This window comes from Rhinopithecus bieti, unplaced genomic scaffold, assembly GCF_001698545.2.
Source record: "Rhinopithecus bieti isolate Rb0 unplaced genomic scaffold, ASM169854v2 scaffold_32072, whole genome shotgun sequence".
NCBI lineage: Eukaryota > Metazoa > Chordata > Mammalia > Primates > Cercopithecidae > Rhinopithecus > Rhinopithecus bieti.
In genome coordinates this window covers 115,236-142,107 of record NW_016813565.1, presented here as the reverse complement: position 1 = coordinate 142,107, position 26,872 = coordinate 115,236, and the positions used below count along the sequence as shown (strand labels likewise).

The 26,872-nt window shown below is 63.7% G+C and overlaps 2 protein-coding genes across 5 annotated transcripts; one reads left to right on the top strand and one right to left on the bottom strand.

Moving 5' to 3' along the window:
* Positions 1-523: 523 nt before the first annotated feature.
* On the bottom strand, positions 524-23,837 carry TSPAN4 (tetraspanin 4). 4 transcript variants are annotated; one of them, XM_017848627.1, is made up of 9 exons: positions 23,733-23,837; positions 19,403-19,502; positions 16,336-16,415; positions 4,820-5,011; positions 3,091-3,165; positions 1,996-2,097; positions 1,785-1,916; positions 1,614-1,697; positions 524-1,061 (listed from the first exon to the last, which is right to left on the bottom strand). In XM_017848627.1, exons 3-9 carry the CDS (start codon positions 16,396-16,398, stop codon positions 993-995), a joined length of 717 nt encoding a protein of 238 aa, XP_017704116.1. In that variant the 5' UTR covers positions 16,399-16,415; positions 19,403-19,502; positions 23,733-23,837; the 3' UTR covers positions 524-992. The 4 variants fall into 4 exon arrangements, with proteins under 4 accessions (XP_017704116.1, XP_017704117.1, XP_017704118.1 ...); XM_017848628.1 differs by lacking the exon at positions 23,733-23,837 and adding an exon at positions 22,484-22,850; XM_017848629.1 differs by lacking the exon at positions 23,733-23,837 and adding an exon at positions 22,279-22,379.
* A 63-nt stretch (positions 23,838-23,900) lies between these two features.
* On the top strand, positions 23,901-26,390 carry POLR2L (RNA polymerase II, I and III subunit L). Its single transcript, XM_017848631.1, has 2 exons — positions 23,901-24,209; positions 26,114-26,390. The coding sequence occupies exons 1-2, from the start codon at positions 23,929-23,931 to the stop codon at positions 26,220-26,222; spliced, it is 390 nt and encodes a 129-aa protein (XP_017704120.1). The 5' UTR covers positions 23,901-23,928; the 3' UTR covers positions 26,223-26,390.
* The last annotated feature ends 482 nt before the right edge of the window (positions 26,391-26,872 follow it).

The window sequence follows — 26,872 nt, the reverse complement described above, 5'->3', positions numbered from 1 at the left end:
ACTTTTTAAAAAATTTTCTTATTACTATCTTTTTTCTTTTGAGATGGAGTCTTCCTGTGTCATCCAGGCTGGAGTGCAGTGGTGCGATCTCCACTCACCACTCTGTCTCCCAGAATCAAGCGATTCTCCTGCCACAGCCTCCCAAGTAGCTGGAATTACAGGTGCCCGCCACCAAACCTGGCTAATTTTTGTATTTTTAGTAGAGACAGGGTTTCAACATGTTGGCCAGGCTGGTCTCAAACTCCTGACCTCAAGTGATCCGCCCGCCTTGGCCTCCCAAAGGGATTACAGGTGTGAGCTACCGTGTCTGACCTCATCATCACTTCTTAGAGCTAATGTCACGATTTCCTTAAAACCAGAAGTCTGGAGAGTCCTCTGCAGGCGGCTCCCCCAGGCCTGTGCACCAGGTGACCCCACAGCCACAGGGCTCTGCCTAAGCCTCATGCCAGAGGCTGCCCTGCCCCAGGCCTGGGTGCCAGAAGGGAAGATGGGGTAGGGAAGGCAGACTAGCAGTAGACGCAAGGGCTGTGGCTCACACTTTATTAGGATGCACCAGGAGCCCCACGGGCCCACTGTGGAATGTAGGTAAGGGGTCCATGGCCCTGCCTGGAGCACCAGGACCAGTGGGGCCACTTCCAGGATGCCAAGCCCCTGTTCTTGCAGCCCCAACCCGTTTCCCGGGAGGCTGGGGGCCACAGGCTGGCCCCCGTGTGGACACTGCTTTGGAGAATGCGTAAATATAAAAAGTGCTGGAGACCCCCCCCCAGCCCTGGGTCCCATACCAGCACGTGGCCACCCCTCCCGGGGGGGTTTGGAGGCCCGGAAGCCACCTCAGCCAGGCCTTCCAGAAACACTGTTCCGGGGGCTCCGGGCACCTGTCCCTCCCTTCCTCCTCCCAGCATGGGGCAGAGCACTGAGGCTGGTGGTGGGAAAGGCAGCTGTGGGCACGGCCGTCTCCCTGTGGGCGTCCTTTAGGCAGAGAAGCGGGCAGCCTATGCGCAGTAGGTGTCTGCCTTGACCACCTGGCAGTACATGGTCATGGCGAAGGTCAGGCCTAGGATCTGTGGGGAGGGAGGAGGGCTGGGCACGGCAGCTCCATGGCCTCAGGCCTCAAGCCCAGAGCGGTCCCTGTCCTCAGCAGGTGCCCTGGCCCTGACCCCGGAGCAGGGGACACAGCGGTAGAGTCCTTCAGCTTCCTGGTGGCTCACACCCCCCACCCAACCCCTGCGGCTCAAGCCATAGCACCCTCCCCTGAGCCTTGCAAGCATGAGGACACCCAGGACTTCCTGGGGGCTGTGGAGTTTGGAGAGCAGGGGCCACAGGCACCAGGACCCCAGCTGCCACTCTCTACGCACTGGCCAGTCCTGGGCCACCAACCAGCACAGACGGCCGCCAGCCTCCACCGCACACCAGCCTCTGCCTCTGTCCACTAGGAGGGAGCCCACCGTCCCCACAGGCCGTCCCTGCCCATCCCCCCGAACTCACCCTCCTGCTTTTGCCCCAGCCTCCCCTGATCATGGGTTCCTGGGGGCAAGGCCTTTGCTACTTTGTTCCCTGGGCTCAGAAGGCCCCAGCAAAGGGGTAGCAGGGAGTCTGCAGTCCCCAGGCCATACCTGCACCAGTGCCGTGCACAGCCCAAAGACGCCCACAGCCAGCAGGTTCTCCTGGAGCCACACCTTCACCGTCTCGTAGCACGGCTGCAGGAGGCATGTCCTGCATGTCATGGAAGGGCCTGCCAGTCCCACCCTCTAGGCCCCCGCCAGCCCCCAGGGTGGGGGTCTCACCGCCTTCCACCAGGTGCCAGGTGCGTGCAGCCCGCAGCTCTCACTGAACTCCAGGCAGCAGGAGTCAGGTACCCGCGTGGCGTTGTACACCTCAAACCAGTCAGTGTAGTTGGAGACACCACAGCAGCGGAACTGGGGGACAAGCTCAGGTCGGGCTGAGGCGGGAGGGAAGGGGGCACCCGCTGACCCTGCCCACCTGCCCAGGACTCACGTCAGTCTGGATGATGCTCCAGGCGTTGGTGAGGCCCACGTTGCCCTGCGTGCCGTACAGGTGCAAGCCTTTCTTCAGGTCTTGCTGGGCGTACCTGTCAATCTGGGGGTGCGGGGGGATCAGCAGGGCCCCTCCCACTGTACCCCGCCTCCCTCATCCAGACCCCCTCGCTGGCCCCTAAGCCTGCACCTGGTCCTGAAGTGTCTCCTGCCCTTCCTAGCCCACCAAGCTGCAGACACACCGGCCCCATGTCCTCCCAGCAGCCCTGAGGCCCAGGGTCCCCACCTCCGGGCTTCCTCCCCAGGCTGGGGGAGGACCATGGGTCCTGGGGGGACAGAAGACAGGGATACAGGTGACTCCACGTGTCAGGACACGTGCAGCCGTGCTCTGTGAGCTGAAAGCCAGGAGCTATGAGTGTCAAGCCCACCCAGCACCCTGGCCACGGTCCCCAATATTCAGTGAGGACCCAGGGCACCCTGGAAAAGGGGCTGATTCCTGGGCCAGGGCAGGGAATGCAGGAGGAGCCTGGAGCGCCCTACAGTGCCAGGAAGTCAGGATGTGGCCCCAGAATGAAAAGTCTGTTGATGGAGGCATGTCAGGGGACCCAGCAGCCGACGGCAAGAGCTCCCCAGGGCCAAGGACGGACAGTGTGATTTACAAAACAAAGCAGTGTTGTGTTCTAGCTCAGAGTGCAGCCTCAATAGCCGTGACTTCATCCCAGTATAAACAAATGGCTGAATATATAAATGAGTGACCAAGAAGAGGCCGTTCTACAGAGCAGAACCCCACGGTGAGCAGCCAGGACGAGGCGCTGGGAGCAGACAGCCCGGGACGCTGTGTCGGGGGACGACCTAGGGCGCGCCCTCCGGGTGGGGGAGCAGTGCCCTTGTGCCCCAGTCACCACAGAGCCACAGCACAGCCTCCCAGGGTTGGGGGTGCTTCCCCTCCAGGCCTGGTAAATCCACACCCGCTGTCTTGGCCGCCAGGGAGGGCAGATGGGGGGCCACTCTGTCCACACCGGGCCCACGGTGCTCCCTGGGAGTCAGGATGGAGCCCCCAGCCCTGCAGCTGGGCCTGCGGCTGAGGCAGCCATACCTTGTCCGTGTAGGCGAAGAAGAGGATGGCAATGGTGGCCTCCAGCAGGAACACCAGTAGCAGCAGCAGGAAGAACTGTGGAGGGGGCAGGCTCAGACAGGGACCTGCCAGGCCCCACGGCCTCCACCCCATAGCATGCCAGGGGCCAGGGCCACACACCTCATGGATACCTGGTGCTGCCAGGAAACCCCTGCCAGGCCCCCAATCCGAGACCCCAGAATGCCACCCCCACCTCAGAACCCTCAACCTCGGCCCCAGGTCCAGGGACTGTGACTGTCGTGTCCTGTTCAGCCCCTGAGTGTAGGGCCCCAGGCTGGCCTGGGCTCCCCTCCCCTGTCCCCATCCCTGGGGCAACCCAGACACCCCCAAGTGGGCACAAGTCCCTGTTCCCGAGGCTCTAGCCCGTCAGCTGGCTTCAGACACCTCCATCCGGGGGCCTGTGAGTGTCTGGCGAGTGCCTCGTGGGGTGCCTGTCACACCTGGGCTGCAGAGGCCCCTTCCACTCCCATGTCACAGCCCTCAGGGCAGCCAGGGTGGCTGATGCCCCCTCCAGCAAGACCACAGGCTGCAAGCCCCACCTCTGACCATACAAGCTTCCCCCTCCTGGCGGCAGCCCTGAAGCTCAGCCTGACCCCAGCCCTGCTGCTCCTCCATACAGAGGTCACTGACACCCGCAAGAGGAGGGTAGGCATGGACAGGGTGTGTCCAGGAACTGGGGGGCCCAGGCAGAGTAGGCGTGAGTGGGGCAGACAGGGTCCTGGGCTAAGGACACAGGAGCCCCTCACCCCCAGGAGGTACCCAGGGTTCTGGTCCCAAGTCACCTGTGGGAAAGGGGGTAGGGCTTCTGTCCCTGCAGGCCTGGCAGGGCCCACACACAGCAGCTTCCTCAACTGTTGGAGGAGCTCCAAGCCCCAGCAGGGCTGCCACAGACCCCCACCGACTGCCTCCAGGGGCCTCTGGGCCCCAACGGATGCCGGGGAGGCTGAGAGATGTGGGGCTCACCCCCAGGAAGGGGCACGGAGGGGAGTGGGCTGGCTGAGGCGATCTAAGGGAGGCCCTACCCCATCCAGGGCTTCTCAGACAAAGAGGTGATCTGAAGCCTCATGATTTAGGACCTCAGCAGGCTGCAGACCTGCTTCGGGCCCACGGCCTCAGCCAGGCATATTAATCGGTAGCAAGCCTGTGTTGCCATCTAGGAGCCCTTTTCCTTTTTAATGATCTGTGATGAACATTTCCAAGGAGGATAAACATCCCTGCCTATAAGTCCATCCCTGAGGCGAGGTGGGGGCTGGGAGGGTCCCAGCAGACGGTCCCAGGGAGCTGAGAGACCAGGCCCTGGACAAGGAGCTGGGGAAGGGGCCACAGTGGGGGTGGGGTGGTCAGGAATGAGTCCTGGAGACCACAAGCCCGTGAAAGGCTGTGCATGCCTGTGCACACGTGTATGGGGCTGTGCCTGTGCTCACCAGGGCCAGTGTCCTGTCAAGAGAGGCTCCTGACAAGCTACAGCATGTTCTCGAGTGACCCCCGCCTCCGCCCCTACTCCACAAATCAGCCCCCAGCCCCAATGCAGCCTGGAAGACCCAACAGTGGCCACATTCCCGCCCTGGAGGTCAGGCCCCAGAGGTGGTGCCCACATCTGGAGGTCACTGCAGCAGACAAGGCCTGGGGACCACCGGAGCCCCACCCTGCATCGTCCCACCCGGAGCATCGCCTGGACCCCGGCACTCACAGCGAGCAGGAGGCACTTGTTCTCCTTGATGGCGCCCAGGCAGCCCACGAAGCCGATGGCCATGACAAAGGCACCGGTGATGATGAGCAGGTTGGCAGCCGACAGGGATGGGAAGGAGGAGGACAGCGTGGCGAAGCTCCCCTGGGTGGCGGCCAGCCAGATGCCGACGCCCAGCACGCCACAGCCCCCCAGCTGGGGCACAGCAACATGAAAGACACAGACAGGGTGAGGCCCCAACACAAGCTCTGGACCCCAGAGCAGAGCCCGGCCCGCAAGCCAAGGCCACACTGCCTGCCAGCCTGAGGCAGAACCACCCGGAGTCCTGCTGAATCCCACGGCAGCCCTGGGGGGTGTCCAGGGCAGGCCAGTCTTTTCCCGACACCCTGGGTTGGCACCCCATCCCCAAACCCACAATCCATGGCCACAGTGGTGGGGGCTCCCTTGTGCCCCTGAAACTCCCTCTAGGAGGGATCTGCCCACCCCCAGGTCTGCAGCCAAAGGGGCGGGACCTTAGGCCCGAGGACGCAGCCTGCACACCCCCAACCCCACTTCACCCTCTGGTCTGCCCAGCACAGAAGCCCACTCCCCACCTGACAGGCCACTCCAGCCTTTCCAGACTGTGCTGTCAGGGAGACCCAGCCCTGCCCTCACTCCGGGATGGGGCTTCCTGGCAGGTGGTCTCAGGATTCTGGTGCGCACTTCCCAAGAAGGTCTCTGTGATGTCCCCGGCTGTCCCCTGTCACTCATGGCAGGAGAAATGCTGATTCCCTCACACTTTGTCTCTCTCTCCTCTCTCCCCCTACCTTCCTCCCCTCTCCCCCTCCCTCCCTGTGTCCCTTCCTTCCTTCCTTTTCTTTCTTTCCTTTCTTTCTCTTTTTTTGGACATGGAGTCTCACTCTGTTGCCCAGGCTGGAGTGCAGTGGCGCCATCTCGGCTCACTGCAACCTCCTCCGCCTCCCAGGTTCAAGTGATTCTCCTGCCTCAGCCTCCCAAGTAGCTGGGACTACAGGCGTGCACCACCACACCTGGCTACCTTTTTGTATTTTTGGTAGAGACAGGGTTTCACCATGTTAGCCAGGATGGTCTCGATCTGACCTCGTGATCCGCCCGCCTTGGCCTCCCAAAGTGTTGAGATTATAGGCATGCGCCACTGTGCCCAGCCAAGTTATGATTTCTTACAGCCACACAGGCACTGGCGGGAACGGAGAAGGCAGGTCCCCCAGGAGCACCTCCCGCAGCCTCTGTAACCGCTGGAGCTCTTACTGTGTTTCCTAAGTGCTTGTTCTTATAAAAATCAATTAAAACAGGAAGAGGCGGGGAGACGAGGGGTCCTGCGCCCGGAGAGAGGGTGCTAGGCTGCCAGCTCAGCAAGGCCTCAAGGGAAGCAGGGGTCCTGTCGGACCCCCACCCTCAGACACTGAGGCCTCGGGCTTAGGCCGTTTCAGGGGGAGACGGAAGATACGTTCCAGACCTGGGCACGGGGTAAGCAGTCACCGGAAAATGCTGACCAGCTCCTGGTCCGCAGTGTGGGCGCCCAGGCGGGTGGTGGGTAGACGTCCTGGGCTGCCGACGGTGGACTGGTTCTGGGGAAGGGCCACACAGCCCTGCGGGATCCCTGCCCCACCCGATCAGACGGGACTTGGGAGGAGGCTGGCAAAGCCACCCCTCTACCCGATGGAACCCCTCAGAGCACCCAGACCACAGGCTCTGGGGGTTCCCTGGGGGGTACCAGAAGCCCCAAGTCACCCCATAAAAGCCTCCCAAGCCCCAGTGGCAGACTCACACCCAACTTTCCAGACAGAAACCAAGGCTGGGAGATGAGCTGCTGGCCACCAGCAGCCGGCCCACCCCCACCCGCCACACCAGCTCGGTTCACGACAGGCCTGGGGCCTCCACCCTGGCAGGGCTCCCGCAGGCCCCATGGGCCCCAAGACTCTTGCCTCAGGGGGCCTGGGGGTGGGAGATGCCCCCTCCTCGTGTGCACGCTCCCCTGCCCCTCCCTGAGCAGTGCATCAGCCAGGCCAGGCTGCAGGTTGGAGACCGCCACCCTTTCACTGGCTGGCAGGCAGGCAGGAGCCTATGCTGGGGAGATGGGACGTGGCTCCCTGCCCAAGGCCGGCGTGGTCACTTGGTGGCCAGAGGTTCAGGCCAGGCCTCTCACTGGTGTCTTGGGTCCCTCTGGGCTCCACAGGGTGAAATCCCCTCAAAGCAGAATCCCCCCTGCTGGGGCCCACAAGTCCCACACGTGCTCAGGCCGTCCTGGGGAGCATGCAGGCTGTCCTTCCCCGGCCTTCCCAAGGCAGCATCTCTGCTGAACGTTCACACCAGAATGCCGTCCGGAGGCTGCTGGCGCAGGGCCTGTCCTGGGAAGCCCTGCCGAGCCGCTGGCTCCTGGTGCCTGCTGAGCTCTGACACCCAAGCCCAGAGCCCCTCCCCAGCAGGCCAGGCACGGGATGCAGGGACGCAGGGGCGCTAGACAGACCGGGTGCAGGAAGACGGGTCACCCCTGTGCTCTGGGCCCCAGGATTCGGAGTACCAAGGCAGGGGCTAACTTGCTGGCTCTGACCACACAGCCCCTCATGGCTCCAGGGGTGCTGCTAAGGAGCCAATAGGAGACCTGGGCAGAGTGCCCAGCCTGGGTGTTGCTTCTGAGCAAACCCAGCCCCAGAAGCAGCTTAGGGGGAGAGGGGAGGCTTCCTAGGAGACCAGGAAAAGGCTTGGGGGTGGGAGCCAGCACAGCCTGGCAGAGGGCGGCCCAGAGATGCACCAGGGGAGGGATGCATGAGCCTGGGGCATGTGTGAGCCGGGGTGCCTGTGAGAGGGGGTGTGTGTTAGCAGGGGTGCATGTGAGCTGGGGTACAAGAGGGGGTGCGTGTGGGCCCGGGGTGCGTGTGAGCCGAGGTGCATGGGGGCCAGGGAGCGTGTGAGCCAGGGTGCGTGTGAGCTGAGGTGCATGGGGACCAGGGAGCATGTGAGCCAGGGTGTGTGTGGGCCAGGATGCCTGTGAGCTGGGGTGCGAGTCGGGATGGGTGTGAGCTGGGGTGCATGTGACCCCAGAGATGTATGTGAGCCAGGGGGGCTGTGTGAGCCGGGGTGCGTGTGAGCAGGGGTACATCTGAGCCAGAGTGCGTGGGAGCCAGGGTGCATGTGAGCAGGGATGCATGTGGGCCAGGATGCTTGTTGGCCAGGATGCGTAGGAGCCTGGGGTGCATGTGAATGGGGGTGCATGTGGGCCAGGATGCTTGTTGGCCAGGATGCGGAGGAGCCTGGGGTGCATGTGAATGGGGGTGCATGTAAGCAGGGGTGCATGTGAGCCGGGGTGCGTGGGAGCTTGGGGTGTGTGGGAACCAGGGTACGTGTGAGTGGGGATGCATGGGAACTAGGGTGCATATGAGCAGGGTGCATGGGAGCCTGGGATGCATGGAAACCGGGGTGCTTGTGAGCGGGGTGTGTGAGCCAGGGTGGATGTGTCTGGAGTGTGCAGGACCAGAGGCCAGCTCTGTGGCACAAGTGCCGGGGACATCCCTAATTAAGAGAATCTGTCCTCACAAGGAGCACCGGGCTTGGGCCACAACCCCAGGATGGGCAGGGTCTGCCAACTCTACAGAGATGCCCCCACTTCCTGGGGGACCTGGCCCTGCTACGGGATGCACCAGCAGCTGGGGGACGGGCTATAGAGGGTGCTGACTGCTAACTCAGCACCCCCACCCACGCATCTTTGGAGAGGTGTCCCTTGTAACATCCTGGACCACGGGAGAGGCCTGGAGGCAACGGCTCACTCAGTGCTCCCTCCAGACCGTTGGGCACAAGGACATGCGCACCAGGTACAGACCAGTTCAGACAAGGCCGTGTGGAACTGAGGGGCATTCCTGAGGAGCACACAGGAACCCCAGCCTGCCCCTGGGCTGTCCCCATGTTCTCCCACAGTTCCCAGGTTTCATGGAGGGGCAGACAGGGCACCACACATGGCCTGACATGGTCACTGCCCCAAGAACTGGGCGAAGAAGGGATATGGCCCTGGGTCCAGATCACCAGGTGATGAGGGCAGAAGGTCAGAGGGAAACGAGAGGCCCCAGAAGAAGAGATGGCCATCGCCAGCTCAGAGCATATCCTGGCCTCAAGCACCAAGCAACCCCGCAAGTTGCATTCCAGGCTAAAATGCCCAGGCTGGGGGGTGAAGCTCCCTGAACTTAGGGGAGGTGCTGGCGCAACAGAGAAAACTGTCATTTAAAACCCAAACGGGCCGGGCGCGGTGGCTTACACCTGTAATCCCAGCACTTTGGGAGGGTGAAGTGGGTGGATCACGAATTCAGGAGATCGAGACCATTCTGGCTAACACGGTGAAACCCCGTCTGTACTAAAAATACAAAAAATTAGCTTGGCGCTGTGGCAGGCGCCTGTAGTCCCAGCTACTTGGGAGGCTGAGGCAGGAGAACGGCGTGAACCCAGGAGGCAGAGCTTGCAGTGAGCCGAGACAGTGCCACTGCACTCCAGCCTGGGCGACAGAGACTCAGTCTCAAAAAAAAAAAAAACCAAACTGCCTGCACCGTCCGCCTCTGCCTTCCAAGGACGGCAGACCTCTCCTGTCAGCAGGAAAATAAGCAGTTCCGAGCTCCCCTCGCCCCAAGGGGATGCATCGAAGGGCACAGGGAGGACGTGTGCAGAGTGACTGGTGCCAAGCCAGGTGTGGGACACCCCCGTTCCACGGGGGCTGGGCAGGAAGGGGCCCTACACCTCCAGCCCTGGACCCCTTCCACAATGGCCCCAGCCCTGGTGGGAACTGATTTCCCTAATTAACACTCCACGAAACATCCTTCACCTCCACCCGAGACGGCAGGAAAGACCCACCCACTCGCTGTCACCAGACGGGTTCGGTCACACACACTGTGGCAGACAGCCCACATTGCCACAGACGCCTCACACCATCACACGTGGCCACACACGCACAGTCTTGCCCTGCGACCCAGCGTCCCCGAGGCCCCAGCGTGCTGCACCTGCACGCTAGTAGACCGACACAGATAAAGCGTGTGCACGTGGTTAATAAAATTACCTGCAATTCTGAAAGTGTTTCTGTGTGTGCAGCTTTTAAAACATTTTGGCAGGAAAATTATAGCCTCAAAGTGCAAGAGAAAATGCACCCCATTTGCTTGTAGACAGAACATCAAAGGCAGGATGAGCAGGGCTGAGGCCAGGAGGGCCAGGTCCCTCTGGTCAAATGCAGCCAGAGGGGAAGCAGCTGGGGGTGTGGCTGGCAGCCTGTGTACCCTACCAGGGTCCCACCCAGCATCTGGGCCTGGCCCGGAAACCAGAGGAGCTCCATCCCCATCCCCACGCACTCAATACAAATAGGAACAGGCTGAAAACCTCTCTCCCTCACTGCTGCCCCCACCAGGCCAGACACAAGCTCAGGTGGGAGGCTGACCCCACCCCATGACAGATGGGAGAGGAACCCTGGATGGCAGCTGAGGGAACAGCCCAGGCGAGCGGCTGCATCCCAGACCTCTTCATCTCGAGTCAGCGGTGCCTGGGGCCCGTCCTTCTCCCAGGCATCAGCTCACACTGTCCGCTGCCCAGAACCTGTCCCCAGTACCTGCCTGAGACCATCTCTGGCCAATGTCCGTCCAGCACACCTGGCCCCAGGCTCAGTCCATCAGACACTTGCTCACCCTGATCTTCAGCAGCAACTGATGGCTCAGCCCAAGACTAGGAGCCCAAGAGGCTCGGGGGGCCGTCCCCCAGCACTGAGCGTGTGCAGGTGCTGCTAAGGCCTGTGCATTCTCCGCTCTGCCCTTCTTTTCTGGTCTGGATAGCCCACCTGAGCCTCTTGGGCAGGTGCTGGGGGACGGCCCCCTTGAGCCTCCTGGAGGCCTCGGGCCGGGGTGCAGTCACTGCAGTCCATGGAGTGTGCTCCCTCTAGGCCCGCGGGGGCTGCGCTGACCGGCTGCCCATCCTCAGCCCACTGCCCCTCCGGCCACGTGTCTTTGTGTGGCAGATGGCTGGGCTGCCAGCCACGTCCTTGGAATAGGATGGGGGGGCTGAGTCCCCGCAGGAGCCAGGGCTCTGTCCAGAGACAGAGATGCTGGCAGCCAGCACAGCCTCAGGACCCTCTGGGCTGGCAGGAACATCCCATCATGGCTGGGATGCTGGTTTCCAGGGATTACAAGTCTGTCCACTTACAACGTGTGGTTCACTGTGATTTGTTTCCTTAAAGCTGTGGGTCCCGAGCAACATCCTGTTTCCACACCCCCATCTGTCCTCTGTTCCCTCACCCCTGAACCCCTCACCCTTCCCCCAGGGCCCACAGATGAGGAGACCAGCCCCACCCAGTGAGCAAGGCCCATCCTGAGGCCAGTGTCCAAGGCAGGGAGAGCGGAACAGCCCTCGTCGGGGGCACCTGCCCAGGGTGCCAATGCTGGGTCCTGCAGGGTGAGTAGGAGTTTGCTGGAGGGCGGGGAGGAATCCAGGAGGAGACTGTGACCCAGCAGGGCTGTGGGTGCAGCAGGGCTGTGTAGGAGCTGCAAGGAGGCAGGCCGGCCATCACCAGGCCAGGGCCACCGCTCACATGACACAGGTGCAGCTGGGAGCCCAGGCCCCCACGCTCACTCCCGTCCCCCTGCGTGGGCCTCCTGACTTCTCTGCCTGCCCCCTGCAGCCCTGAGCTGCCAATGCCACATCTCTGCCCCCGGGGAGAGCCCACTCCACACCAAGGCCCAGCCTGCCTGCCCTGCCACCAGCTGAGACCTGGAACCTGCAGAGGTCCATGGTGCCAGGCCTGTGTCACCAGGTGGACAAGTCTGACCTACCCCCAACAGCACCAGAGCTACCTGGAGCCCACAGCTGGGCAGGCAGCGTCCCCCAACCGACCGCTGCTGCTCCCCACCCACAGGGAGCGACACACTTCCCAAGGCTCAGACACACTGTGGTTGCTGGCATCAGGGCCTTCCTTCAGAAATGGATGTTGGGAGTTCACCGCCATCCCCACCCCAAAGGCTGGCCTGGGAGCTGGAGGCAGAGCCCTCTGCCACCCTTGGGGACACTGTGCTGCCCAGAGGCCAGCGCAGGCGGGCCCGCCATGGCATCTGCCAGACATCGCCTCAGCTCATCCCAGGGGAGGGGAAGCCAAGGACTGCCCCCGCCGCACCCCTCCACCAGGCTCACTGCCGATCTCAGAGCAGAGGCCCCAAGCGCAGCCAGGACCTTCCTTTGGGACAACAAGAGAGTGGGCAGTCAGGCTGAGGGGCCCCCACACATCCAGGGTTGACAGCCCAAGCAGGACAGAGTCAGGACAGTCCCCGTGTCCCCTCCAGGCTGGGGCCCTGGACCACCTGGCTCCGACACACTGCCCACCTGGGGTGTCTCCCTGGGGGTCAGTGCAGGTGGCAAGGGGTTGACGGGCCTCCCACATTTCCACTCACCCCCCGGGTCAGGCCAGCACCTGGGGACCTCATCCTGTACTGCCCCACATGGCACAGATGAGAAAATGAGGCCCCAAGGAGGGCAGGACCTGCCCGGCGTCCCACAGTGGGAGACAGGACTCCGACCGCCACCCCAGCCCCCCAGACGGGCCCTAACCACACAGTGCAGAGAGGGCCTGAGCTTCTGCTGAGCTCCTGGTGCTGGGGCGGGGAGAGGAAAGGGAGCAGCACCCACCCTGAGAAGCAGCGTCGGGAAGGAGCCGAGGCCAGGCGGGCAGGAGGACAGCCCTTGGTGGTGGCACCTTGCTAAGGAGCTCAGCCGCCTCCACCCCTGACCGGCAGGAAGAGCAGGCCCCGTCCTCTCCCCTCCGCCCCTGGGACCTCCACTTCCATTAAGGGAAGAGCGTTGCTGGCAGAGGTTGAGCTGACGAGGCAGCACAGAGGCCTGAAGGTGGGGGTCCCGGGGCAGCAGAGCCCCCATGCCCTCACTACTGATGACCTGTGTCTGTGTCGGCACCTGCCTGGACCCAGGACACCTTGCTCAGGCTCACAGGCCCTGCACCCAGCTTCCCCCAGAATGGGGCTCCCAGGAGACTCCCAGGCCCCATCACAGGCAGCTTCCCACTCCCCACCCTGTGCAGGGAGGGCTCAAAGGCAGGCTCAGTGGCTGTGCCCCAGTGGAGCTGCCGTCACCAGGTGGGGCTCCTATTTGCTGAAGGCAGGCAGTGTGTCCCCAGATGTCCATGGGGCTAGGAGTTGGCACCACTGCTCTAAACTCTGAAGGCCCCACCGGGTGCCCCACCACCAAGCCAGGACACATCCTACCTCCCCACCCTGGCTGCCCCAGGAGCCCTCCCCACTCCACCCAAAGCTGGAGGCTCTGAGTATAGACCCTTGCGAGCAGCCCTACCCTACCAGACCCCAGCAAAGATGCCTGCCCCGGAAATCCGAACCAACGCTGTAAAGAAATATGTCAATCAGTCTTCTGGAGCGAGCCCCTTCCTTTCCTGCCTCAAGTAGGCCCCGAGGCTGTCCCAGGCCCAGTTAGTGACTGTGGTCTCAGCCAGGGGCCCAGCCTGACCATGGGTGTGGAGGGGGGCTCAGGTCTGGACCCAAAGAGACCTTGGAAGCCAGGAGTACTGTCAGGGCCTTGGAGGGTCTGCATTTGGAAGAAGGGGGGTTTTGAGAAGAGCATGAAGACAAAGGGAGGAGAGAGAGGTGCCAGGCTGGGGTTGAGGGCACAGGAGAGCAAAGCTAAGGGGCAGGCAGGCACGGTGGGGGCAGAGGGAAGCTGCAGAACCGTCACTGCATCCTGACCGCTGCACAGGAGCCAGGCACAGGTGCTCCACTCTCAGCCCCCCAACTCCTCCCAGTGCCACAGGACCCCTCATCCTGGCCACACCTGTACCACTTACAGGGCTCAGCCCCTGCCTCCACACCCACAGCCACACCCACACCCAGGACGGGCACAGCCCCCCAGTCACACACAACTTTCCTCACCCCGTCCCGGCTCCCACCACTGCCCATGGCTCTGGTCACTGGCTGCCCACTGGGGCTCCCCCATGCCCTCCCCACAGGCCCAGCAAGACTCCGGCAGCAGGGGGTCAGGACAGACACACATGGGCTCTTGGGGTCCCACCAGGGGAATGCCCCTCCCACCACCTTAACCCCTGAGTTTCACTCCTGAGATGGAGGAAATGATTCTGAGGAGGAAAGGGCCGGTTCTGTCCCCCGGTAGGACAGATGAGTAGGAAATGCAAAAGCCCTACTACAGGGAGCTGGCACCCCCAAAAGGAAAGGAGGCCTGGGGAAGGAGCACTAGGCCTGACTCCCGAAATAACCTCACGCCAGGAGGAGGGGGCTTAGCTCACAGTGACTCAGGGCACAGCAGGTGCGGACATCAGCCCAGGACAGACTCTCCTGACAAAACCCCCACCCATTCTTACTTCCCCTGCCCTGCTCCCACCCTCAGACCCCCACTGGGCACCAGCCCAGGGTTGGGGGCGTCAAGGCTGGTGTATGAGGCCTGTGGGGCTCCAGTTTGCTGGACTGGGCAGCAGGTGGTGATTGAATAATAAAAAATAATTGGGGCCGGTCACGGTGGCTCACGCCTGTAATCCCAGCACTTTGGGAGGCAGAGACGGTGGGTCATGAGGACAGGAGTTCAAGACCAGCCTGACCAACATAGTGAAATCCCGTCTCTACTAAAAATACAGAAATTAGCCGGGCGTGGTAATGTACATCTGTAATCCCAGTTACTTGGGAGGCTGAGGTGGGAGAATCGCTTGAACCCCAGAGGCGGAAGGTTGCAGTGAGCCGAGATCACGCTGCTTCACTCCAGGTGACACAGCAAGACTCCATTTCAAAAAATAAAAATAAAAAAGAGAGAACTGGATTTTCCAGCCCAGAACAGGGTCCCAGGAGGGTTCCTGGTGTGTTCCTTCCCAGGTTGAGGACGGTGGAGTGTATCTGCCAGCGGCAGAAATGGAGGCCTCTTTGGGGTTCACAGAGCAAAGAGAGGTCCACCTGAGGTCTTCCATGAAGGTGGGCTGCTCTCAGGGCAGAGAGATCCGCCCCCCCAGGACCCTATTCTCTCTTCCTGAAGGCAGGTGTCCAGGCCACGGAGGAGGGGAGGGGGGTGGACAGAGGAGAGGGCTTCCCCTCCCCGGACCTGCCTGCCTGCCGGGCCCCCACACCCACTGCCCTTCAGTCATTCGGCCCCATCCCCCATCACAGAAACACTCTGGTCACTCAGCCACCTGCAGCCCACCCCCCACACCCACCAGCTCCAGCCCACACCCATGTCTCCCACCACCCCTACCTCCAAGGCACCCCTCAGGCCTGGGCGTCACCCCTTCAAGAGCCTCTTGCAGAAAACAAACCCTTGGGGTGACTCCTTCTGGAGGTGGATGTCTGGAGCAGGAGGCTCCTTGGGTCACACCTGGCTGGCAACCCAGGCTGGCTGTTCCTCCCAGGACCCCCCCAGCCCCCACCCCAAGCTGGTGAGAGAAGGAGCCAGGGCTCAGGAGGGGAGAAGTGGGAAGGCGGACCCAGGCTTCTGGGCACTTGGCCCCAGCTGGATCTCATGCAGATGGACAGCCTCCTGAAGCCCAGAGCCCAAGCAGAAGCTGAGGCCACACCCCTGACTCCCAACTGCAGGAGCTGGTTCAGGAATTAAGGATAGGGCACAGAATGACCTTGGCATCACTTCACCTCCCCCAGCCCAGCCAGCAAAGCCCCAGGCCCGGCCCAGGTCATCCTTGGCCACCCCCAACTCCAGTTGCCCTCCACAGGGGCCAGGAACAGGACAGGGCCGCGGCTCCTGGCCAGGTGGGAGTCCTGCCCCACCTCCTAATGACTTGGGGCTGGGGTGGAACCTTATCCTCTCTCTACTTCAGCTCTGCTCCGCCCAGCACACAGGGCCCACCTTGGACACCACTCCAGGTCTGAGCACACCTGACACCACCTCGGCAAAAGTTAGGGAAGCCTCTGCTGCCGGAGGCGCGGGAAAGCCAGGGTCTGCCGCGAGCACTCATGGCCCACGGCCCTGCTCAGTGTCCGGGATTCCCTTCCGCAGCGCCTCCCGGCGACTGGGGAACCTTGGCGGCAGCCGGCTCAACCCCTCGGAAGTGAGTCCCTTGGCCGGCGGGCAGGTCGCCTGCCTGGAGGGGCGGGGCCCAGGTAAGGATGCCAGCTGCACCGAGGAGGGGGCGGGCCCAGGGGAGGCACCGGGGCCCCGCGCAAAACTGGCCACGACCGGGACTCGAATCCCGACCCTAGGGGAGGCGCAGTGCCCGGGTGGCCCTGCCCGGCGCGCACGTGTGCAACGTGTCCCGTCCCATCAAGAGAGGAGAGGAGAGGGGGCCGGGGCGTGGGGCAGCCTCTCGGAGTGCAGGGATCAGACCCAGTGATGGCGAAAACCTTCCCCACCCGCCCAGTCCAGCCCCCAGCCGGAGCAGCGGTCTTGGGTCCTCCTGGACCATCCCCCAACCGCACCCAACGCCCGGCCGGGGCAGCGACTCCGGCCTCCCAGACCCTGCGACCCGCCGCGGCAGGGACCCCGGGTCTTTCCCGGGCACCCACCCCGGCCCCAGTACTCACCCAGAAGAGCAGGTTGAAGGCGAACATGAGATACTTGACGGCCTGGAGGCAGGCGCGCGCCATGCCGCAGCGCTTCAGCTCTAGGAGGAAGATGAAGGAGAGGTCCAGGTAGAAGACCACGTACTTGTTGCCCTTGGGCGACGTGTAGCGCGCCTGGGCCGCCTTGGGGCCGGGATTCGCGTGCAGGCCGAAGAAGGCGCCCCCGGCGTCCCCGCCTCCCGCGCGCCCGTACAGGCTGCTGTAGCGCCGGAAGGGGCCGCCGCGCGCGAAGCCCGGCTCCTTGCCCTCCGGAGAGGGGCTGCGCCGGTACGTGGACTCGTCCGTGCTGGAGCGGCGCATCTCGCCCGGGTGTGCCGGGGCCGCCGCTCAGCGCCCCACGCCCGCCGCCCCGGAAACCCCATCCCGCCGGCCAGTGCCTGCTCCGGCCCCGCCTCCCGCTCCCGCCTCCCGTCTGGCCCCGCGGTGGGCAGCGCCGCGCATGCCATCCCCGGTTGGGACGCGCGGATCCGCACGGACCCCGACTGCGGAGCCCCGAGCACTGCCCAGCCCGCGCGCTGCGGCCCCGCGCCCCGGAGCCTCGACGCGCCCCCGCCCGCGCCCTCCCCAGCCAATCCCCGGCGGCTCGCCCGCCCTCCGCCCACGCGCGGACCCCCTCCCCTCCTCCCGCACCGCCCGGCAAACCCCAGCGCTCCGCCCGGGCCGACCAATCGCAGACCCCGGCAACGCACCAGCCGCGACCCCGGCCCCTCCGCCCGCGCCGGCGCCCCAGCCCTCCCCGCCTTGCACGCGCGGCAGGAAGATGCTCGTGAAGGGCGCCTGAGGGGACTGGGGGCCGGGGCCGGGACTTGGGGATGAGACCTGGGCAGCTCTTGGCCCGCGAGCGACGCCCGCAGCCCTTCCCCCCACGGTACCTCGCCTGGACCCCGGCCCCGGGTCGGGCTTGGAGACCTCTGACCACGCGAACAATACGCAAAGCACTACGCAAATGAAGGGTGACCCCGCTACTGTCTGGTGGCAACTTGGGGCGGCCCCGCCCCGGGCGCTTTGGGAAGCCCTGGGTGCAGGCGGGGGGGCGCGGGTTGGGTCAGCCTGCAGTGCATGGAGCGGGTGCCGTTGAGTCTTTGACTATACGAGAGGTTCCACAACGCAGAAGAGCGCAGGTGTGATTGCTGAGACATCCCCCCCACCAGGCAGCCCCGCGGGAGGCTGGCAGCCCCAGGCCAGACCCAGAGCGTTCCAGGTGGGCACGGCTCGGCCTCCGCCCCGTGTAGTCCCCAAGGCGGGAGCGGGGCCGGCTTCAAGGACAGTTGCTCGCACCCACCCCAGCTGGCTTGATGCTCTGCTGTTCCCGTCTTGAAATTCTTGATACTTTTTAAACAAGAGGCCCAGAATTTCATTTTCTTCAAGCCCAGGCTGGAAGTCAGCCTGTAAGAGACCTCACCCCGCCCCCGACAGGTACAGACATACTGGCCCCGTGCGCAGATGTGCCTGCACTCCTGGGTGTCATCACGCCGGGTGCGCACACGCCTCCCACAGCCGGAGATGGGGACAGAGGCCCCCAGCTGTGCCCCGCAGCCTACCCCACGTCTCTGAAGCCCCAGCACCACTGCAGGGCACAAGGGCCCTACGGTGTTGGGAAGACACCAGCATGTGACCCAGATTCCTGGCAGGTGACATGAAGCCCAGAGGTGGGGAATGAGGAAGGAAAGGAGGAAGAGGAGGGAGAGACCGCTAAGGGAGGGCAAGGGGTGCTCCATGGCAGGGCTGGCCATCTCTGGAGGCCTGGGTCCTCCTGGAGTAACTGATGTGGGAGCTGGCAGGTCTGGGGAGGACTGCCGTGGGAGACCTGGGTGCCCAGGGAGGTCCTGCACCTCTGCCCACCCCTGAGGACCTGCCCCAAGCCTCTGCTGCCCCCCAAGGGCTCTGTAGAGAACTGCAGCCCAAGCCCCAGGGCAGCACCCCATGCCCAGGTCCTCGCTGGGGGAAGGGGACAGGGGGACCCCTGAACAGGAGGCTAGTCTGGAGGTCCCCTGAAGGCCCACACGGCCATCCTGGCGCTTCCCATGGCCCCTACCCTGTCCTTCCCCTGAGGGTTCTTTGGTGGGTCTGGGCCCCAGGAATGGGTCAGAACGGAGGCCACGCATCGGGGCCCAGCAGAGACCCCAGGAACCCTGGGACCCCGACCGTGACAGAAACACCCGCAGCTCTCCCCAGAGAGCAGATGACGCCCGGCCCCCTTCCCTCAACCATGCAGGTACAACCCGAGGGCAGACACTCAGCCGTGGGCAGCGCCTCCAGGGAGCTCGCATGTGACCTGGGCAGTGCTCAGAGCACCTAGTAGTGGACCAGGCAAGGGGAGGTACCACGGGGACCTGGGAGGACCCCAGGCTGACTGGGAGAAGCCAGACCCCAGCTGCAGTCAAAAACACCACCTGAACCACCCCAAGGAGAACATCTGCTGCCAGGCTAGCCAGTGGCACCCCTGCCCCATCTCTCCTGCATCCCTCTGTGGCTGGGGCTGGAAGGAGAAGTGGCGGGCAAGGCTCGAGGGTCCCACGCGGGTGGGAGGGCAAAGGGAGAGCTGGTCTGGGTGCCTGCACTGAGCCCAGCACCCAGGATGCAGTCCCAGTGCCCCCGAAGACCCCTGCCACCCCCTTTCCCATCTACAAAGCCCTGCACACATCACCCAGGTGAGCAGATGAGGCCTATTCAAGAAGACATCAAAAACCTCAAACAAGACCACCGAGGGCCAGTAGGGGCAGGGCCTGGGCTTGCTGCTGTTGCCAAGTTCAGGATTCACACTGGGTTGCTCAGACACAGGCAGGGGCCCGGGCAAGGCCACAGGGTCAGAGCTCAGTCGGGGAGGGTCCTTCCTCAACACCCAGCCAGGGTGTTCTGGGACCCTGTCTCCAAAGTCCAGCCCCCCTTCACGGGAGCTCCGATTACACACTCAGGTGTGTTGTCAAAGTGTCCGGCTGGCAAGGCCCCTGGGCCGGCAAAGTGAGACCCAGAGGCAAGCCCACTGCTGCCCACCACAACCATCCAGCCCCGCCGGGCTGTGACATACCTGGGCTGGCCACAGGAAAGAGGCCAGGCGCTGCTCAGGGTCCCTGAAGGCTGACCAGTGGGCAGGCAAGCGGTGGGTGCGACCAAGGCAGCCCCAAGCTCTGCGGAAGGAAAGATGGGCAGAGTGGAGCCCTGGCTTCCACCCTCAGCACAGCCAGAGATGCTCCTAGACAAGAGCAGGGAACCCCCACCTGGGGCCAGGTCCCTACAGGGCAGAGGGACAGTCGGGGGTGGGCAGGGGATACACCACCAGACTCGGGGGCAAAGACCACTGAGGAGTAGCCCCAACCAGGAGAGCTTTGAATCAGTGACTGAGTCACCAAATTCTGCCCGTTCAGGCCTCTGAGACAGCCAGGCAGGGACATAGGCTCACTCACAGAGACACGGTGTGCAGAGAACACATGTTCAAAGACATATACTCACAGCACAGGGACATGCAGAGACACAGGCCAAGGCACACGCTTGCACCCACACAGACACGCAGCAGTGCCTCCCTGCTGGGGTCCCAGACCCCTGGACCAGCCTGCTGTCTGCTTCCTGCCAGGCACGAGCACTCCCACCCCACCCTGCCTTGGGCTCTGAGCAGACACCCCAGCTCAGGAAGGGGGCCTCGTGCCCTCCCCATGGAGCTGTCAGCAAGGCCCCTCAAGGCCCTCCTCCACCATGGGTTGGGGAGTCTGTCCTCCTCCTGGCACTCATGGATTTCTGGCCAGGGAGAGGCCCCAAACTCACCTGGGCAGCCAAACGCAGTGCCCACCACTCCCTGCCCTGCTGGCTCCACCCCGCAACACCTCGCCCCAAAGACCCGGCTCTCTGGAGTGAGCTAACTGTCCGTCCAGTAGCCCGAGGGCAGGAGGGAACCACAGAGGTTCCAACCCAACCCTGGCTGAGCGAGGGCCCCAAGACAGACACCCAGAGCTCTGCAGGTTGGAAAAGCCCGGGGGACTGAGCTGCAAGGAAACCTCAGACACCCACGAGGGGCCTGCCCACGTGACAGAACAGCCTGTCTGCAGTAGCCTGGGTGCCAGGCCAGTGGAGCGGCCTCTCTGAGCCCCAGCAGCAGCTCAGTCCTGGCCCAGCCCAGAGCCCGGGGTCTCCACATGGCCCAGCAGGGGCAGCTCAGGACAGATAGCAGAGCCAAGCCCACACACCCTGACTCCCCAGGCTCACAGGCTCTGAGGTAGCTTTGAGGAAGCAGGGAGGCCCGCCAACACAAACAGCTTACGCTGTGGGCTTCCTGGCTGCCTCAGCCCCTGCGGGGCCCCAGTGCCCGTCCCAGGCCCTCACCCTGGGCGGGGGGTCCCAAGCAAGCTAGCACCCCCTCGTGCACACAAGGAGCAGGGACTGGGGGCTGCATATAGAGTCTGGGTGGGACCAGGCCTCTCCCACCCAAACCTGAGCCCTGGAGGCTGGAGACAACACTCTGATCCCCCCACCAGCCCCAGGGGAGGGACAGACAGTCCAGAGGTTCCCCAGTCTTTCCTCTGAGGACCACCGAGGCCAACCCCACACTCCAGGCCTTCCCTGTAACCCTCCCCTGCACTGTTGGGTATTTCTCTGCTGGGAGTTGGGGGTGAACGCAACACACTTAGGATCCTGGGTGGGGGGCACCTTCCCACAACCCCCAGGCTCCAGGAGCAGCCACACCTCAGGTGCCATCCCACCACAGCCCTGGCCCTGACCCGTGCAACCTAGACCCCTTCAGAACAGTCTGGGGGGCACATCAGGCGCCTGCGATGGCCAGGCAGGACAATCCCCAAATGCCCACCCCAGCCCCAGGCATAGTGAGTGGTTAGGCTGAACGGTTTCAGCCTTACGGCCCATCTACAGAGCCCACTGCTCAAAATGCCGGTCTCCCAGGACTGCAGGGAGGACACGGATGTCGTGGGTATGGTGGGTAGTGGCCTTGGCTGTGTGCACCGCTGAGGTGTCCGGCTCGTGTGCTCGTGACGCCGTGTGCACCCACCCCACCCCACAACATCCTCAGGATGAGCACACATCTGTCCCAGGCATGGACAGGGCCAGAGGGCACAGGTGTGGGGGCGAGGCTGGGGACACACACCATGATCACCCTCTCCCAGCCAAAGGCCATGCCCAGTCTCAGGGGCAGGAGGGATGCAGTCCTCCTGGTGGGCAGTTTCTGGTCCCACCTGAGCTTCACATATAGGGAAACACGGGCTGTGATCCCAGACCAGAGTGCAAGTTCAGCTGAATCCCAGCCAGAGCGCAGCCCGTGCTCCGCCCCCAGCCCTCCGAGTCCCGTGGCTGGCCTGTTTCCAGGGCAACACCCGGGGTGGGAGGGGCTCAGCAGCTAAAACTTCAATCATGGGTTTCCCCTGGTCACTTGCCCTGAAGTGACCCCTCCTCTAGCAGGAAGTGCTTGGGGGAGCCCACCCTCCGCTCCCTGTGCCCTGTCCTGACCACAGGAGGCTCCACAACGCCCCCTTCTACAAAACCAGTGCCTCGCCCTCCTGGCCCCATCCCAGGCCCTCCCGAGAAGCCAGGCCGAGTCCGTACCAACACTCCACACCCAGGAGAGAGAGGCCCCCACCCGCCCCTGCTGGCCAGCACAGTGCCCTGCCCCCCCACCAGGCTGCCTCCCACCCCCGCTAGCCTGAGGAGGGCCGGGCCCAGGCCCCAGGCTGTTCCGCCCCACAGGCTCTCAGGGGGACGCACCAGCCAGGGCTGAGGCAGCCCCAGGCTCCCCATGGTCCTCAGGTATAGCCCAGTCAGGGCTGAGGACAGGCCTGGGCTCCCCAGGAGCCTCCGCACACATGTGGTGGGGATTCGGGGGAGGTGCACAGAGCCTGAGGCTGGGGGCAGTCTCCAGGTCTCAGGGGCTCTGCTAGGAAATGGAGGGATAGGAAGCGTACACACTTGGAATTTCAAGAATGTCAGCTCGGCCCAAGCCAGGATTTGGAAGGCAGCTTACTCTCCCCGCCCCGTGCTCCGAGTAAACAACTCCTGCAGGCAGGAACAGGGGCAGGACTGGCCCTGGACCCTCCTCCAGGAAGTCTCCGGGCCCCCACCCACTCCCCAGGGCCCACCCTGCTAACATCCCGGACCCCCCTGCCTCCCTCACCTCCACAGCCACCAGCAGCCTCTGCAGCTGAGCCTGGCTCTGATCCCAGGCCACCGTTACTCACGGCCCCTGTCCTACACCTCTGCCCAGAGCAGGATGTGCGTCCACTCATCCTGGGGGGAGGGGGTCAGGGAAGGGAAGTGGCCTCCGCTCGTGGCCCTGCATGTGGCTGGGTGAGGTATGACAAATGCCACTGGGGAAGCTGCCCAGGGCCCTGGCCAGGGTGGGAGCAGAAATCCCAAGTGTGCAGTGGATCTGGCCAGCACCACTCTGGACCCAGAAAACCCTTCATTCTCCTCCCCTGCAACTAAGGCAGACCCAGCATTGCCCTGAGAAAGCGGCAGCTGATGCCTGGAACCCAGCACAGGTCCCACCCCAGCTGGAAGCCCCAGCCCAGAGCCCCCTCATGGGTGCCACTTTGCAGCCCACCCACTCCCCACAGCCCACCTCGTACCTCCAAGGAGTCTTCTTTGCCTCCTACTGCTACACCGACCCCCCATTTCCTCACCCCCACCCCAGGGGCACAGCAAGAAGGGTGCTGGTGCCAGCCCCCCCGCACTCCATCCGAGAGACACGGGCTCCCCGACCCTCGTCCTCCGTAGGCCCTGAGCTCCAGGGCAAAGCAGAGCTGCGGCCTTCAGCGGGTCCTGCCAGTGCAGCCTCCGGGAGTCTGCCCAGGGGTCCCCTATGCCGGGGTCTTCAAGGTTCAATTCGAAGAGCACCTCTTCCACGACGCCCTTCCCGTCCTCCCTATCAGGACCCCTCTCCCCGTGCTCAGAGGCGCGTCTCAGCGTCGGGACGGCGAGCAGCCCAGCAGAGCCGGGACCGGGGAGGGCGCACCCCGACCCCTTCCTGGGAAGCAGCAGAAAGAACGCGGACAAGAGCCTGGGGCGGGGAGCAGCCGGCGGGGGCCGTAACTGCGCGGCCGAGGCCAGGGCGGCGCCCCTAGGGGCTGGGCCACGTCCAGAATGGGACCCCCGAACTCGGCACCGAGAGCCCCGGACACCCCGCGGGTAGAGGCGGAGAGACCCACTACCCGGCGGGGCCAAGAAGAGCAGCAGGAAGACCCACCCCGGCCCCCGCCCGCCCTCTCCCCAAGCTCCCGCGCCGGACCCCACTTGTTGCTGCGTGTCGGCTCTGGGCTCGAACTCGGCGCGCCCCGCTCGCGTCCGGCTCCAGCCGCTCCCGGTCGGACACCTCGGGCCGCGAGACCCTGGCCGCACGCCCCCACGACCCCCGGGCGCTGTACCTGCGCCTCCGCCTCCCGCTCGCTTCGTCCGCTCCCGCCGCGCAGCTGTCAGTCAAGCGGACACGAGAAACGCGAACCGCCGCCGCGGCTTTCGGCCCTGCTCAGACGCCGTAGCTCCGGGACGCACCAAGATGGTGGGCGGGGGTGTGTCGTCTGTTGCTGCCGCGGCCGCGCAGGCCCAGGAGCCCCGGGCCGCATGGGGAATCCCCATGGCGGCGGAAACTGCGGCCAGCGGCGCCGGGGCCAGTGGATGAACGGCCGGGGCAGCGGAGAACCAGCAGAGCCGGTCCCCCCGCGACAGTGGACGCGCCCGGGGCGGGGCCTGGGGGAGTTCTTCCCGTGCGGCCGGACCGGGCCGGGCAGTCTGGGACGCGCCGCCGCCATGATCATTCCTGTGCGGTGTTTCACTTGCGGCAAGATCGTCGGCAACAAATGGGAGGCCTACCTGGGGCTGCTGCAGGCCGAGTACACTGAGGGGTGAGGCGCGGGCTGGGGCCGGGCCTGGGGGCTGAGTCCGCCCTGGGGTGCGGGCCGGGGCGGGAGGCGCAGCGCTGCCTGGGGCCGGCGCTCCATGAGCAGCTTCATGCCCGGCCACTCCGGCCCGGCTCTGTGATCTGCTTTTGGGAGAACATTGTCCCCTGAAGTCTGGGGAGAGAGCGGAGTTGGGCTTCAAACCAGTGGTGTCCTGGGGATTCTAGGTGGCCTGGAGGGTGGCAAGCGTCTTGTCACCCGCAGTAAAGCCCTTGGCCTCCGCCCTAATCTCCTGTCTCTGCCCCCAGACCCACCCCATGTCCTGCAAACCTCGCTGCAGGACAGGCGGGCGCGGCGGCTCACGCCTGTAATCCCGGAAGTTTGGGAGGCCAAGGCGAGAGGCTTGCTTGAGCCCAGGAGGTCGAGACCAGCCTGGACAACCTAGGGAGACCCTGATCTCCAGAAATTTTTTTTTTTTTTTTTTTTTCTTTTTTGGGACGGAGTCTCGCTCTGTCCCCCAGGCTGGAGTGCAGCGGCGCGACCTCGGCTCAGTGCAACCTCTGCTTCCTGGGCTCCAGCAATTCTCCTGCCTCAACCTCCAGAGTAGCCGGGACTACAGGCGTGTGCCACCATGCCCGGCTAATTTTTGTATTTTTAGTAGAGATAGGAGTTCGCCATGTTGGCCAGGCTGGTCTCGAACTCCTGACCTCAAGTGATCCACCTGCCTCGGCCTCCTGGAGTGCTGAGATTACAGGCGTGAGCCACCGCCCCGGCCCTCTTATCTTTTTAATTCGCCGGACTTGGTGGTGCACACTTGTGGTCCCAGCGACTTGGGAGGCTGAGGTGAGAGAATCGCTTGAGCCTGGGAGGCAGGTGAAGATTTCAGTGAGCCGAGATCACGGCACTGCCCTCCTGGATAAGAGAGTGAAACTCCGTGTCACACACACACACAGAAAAAGAAATGTAGGGCAGACTTGCTGACCACCCTCATCATCGGGCTTTGTGGGGGAGGTATCCTCCTGTGCTTGTCCCTCAGTACTGCTGTCACCACCATGCCTGAGTCTTGGTGCCCCTGCTGGAGTCTGACCCTTGCCTGCTGAGTCCTGGTCACATGTGAATCCCCAGGCTCGTGTGTGCCAGCCTGCCATAGGCTCTCAGTGCAGCTTGCTGGACGAATGAGGAAAGCGAGTGGGCTGCTATAGTGAGTGGCTGGTGGTCTGTCCAGACCCTTTCCCAGGGATATGAATGGCAGGGGCCTCCCATGTGGCCTCCCCTTTCCCAAGCTTCTGTCTCTGCACGTTGGAGCCATCAGTGTGGGAGTTTTCTGGAGGTCTTGATGGTGACTGGACCTTGGTCCCAGGGAAATTAAAGCTTCTAATTGGTTTGGGAAATGGGAGAGGTGGCTCCCTGGAGAAGCAGTCTCCCCGATTGAAGGCAGCAGAGGTGAGGAAAGACCCCACAGCGGCAGAGGCGGCTTGCTCTGGCCGGCGTGGGGGATGAACCAGCTAAGGGCAGGCCCCTGGAGAGCTACCCTGCTGTGGCTGGTGCCGGATGAGGGCAGCTGCACGTCAGGACCTTGGTGGCCTTGGTTTTCTATGCTCCCCCCAATTACTTCCAGTTTTCGTTTCATTTGTATTTCTTACACGTGTTAGACACACATATGTACAGCCAGAGTAGGTGGGAGAGGAGGCTCCTCACGCTCCATCCAGGGATCTGGGCATTGCCAGGTTACTCCAGCCAGGATCGTACTGCAGGTCTCAACTTCTGATCCGGGTGAATGTGTTCGCCTTGCCGGTAGCAGGGGGGTGAGGCCAGCAGGCAGTGAGAGGCAGCTTGGATGTGGGTTCCAGGCCTGTGCAGACCGTGGAGAACTCAGCTGGCCTCTCTGTTCCTCCCCTCGCTTGACACAGGGATGCGCTGGACGCCCTGGGCCTGAAGCGCTACTGCTGCCGCCGGATGCTGCTGGCCCACGTGGACCTGATCGAGAAGCTGCTCAATTATGCACCCCTGGAGAAGTGATCAGGCTGGAGTCCGCCTACCTGCCAGGCTGACCATGGGCCATGAGCATCCTGCCCCAAGTTCACGAGGCTGAGGCATCCAGGAGCTGGCGCAGTGCGTTGCCACAGCGTGTGTGTGTCCCATCCCCCACTCTGGAAGGAACCAGCCAGTAAAGGTTTTTCAGAACTACCAGGGTCCCAGCCCTCACTAGGATGTCAGGGGCCAGGACTAGGCCCAGCTCTCACACTGTGGCAGCCCAGGGAAGCCGACTGGGCCATGAACGCTCCCAGCCCTGGGGCCAGCCTGTTCCACAGGCACCCCGGCAGCAGGTGCTGCCAGGACAGCCTTCCATCTTGGGGCTCTTTGAGGTTCCCTCCTTCTGGGTGCTCTTCAGGCTGAGCACAGAGGCTCCTGCACCCTCTCTGTTGGAATCTGAAGAGCCAGATTTAGGCCAGGCGCAGTGGTTCACCCCTATAATCCCAGCACTTTGGGAGGCCAAGGTGGGCGGATCACGAGGTCAGGAGATCAAGGCCATGCTGGCTAACACGGTGAAACCCCATCTCTACTAAAAATACAAAAACAAAAAAAGGCCGGGCGCGGTGGCTCAAGCCTGTAATCCCAGCACTTTGGGAGGCCGAGACGGGCGGATCACGAGGTCAGGAGATCGAGAC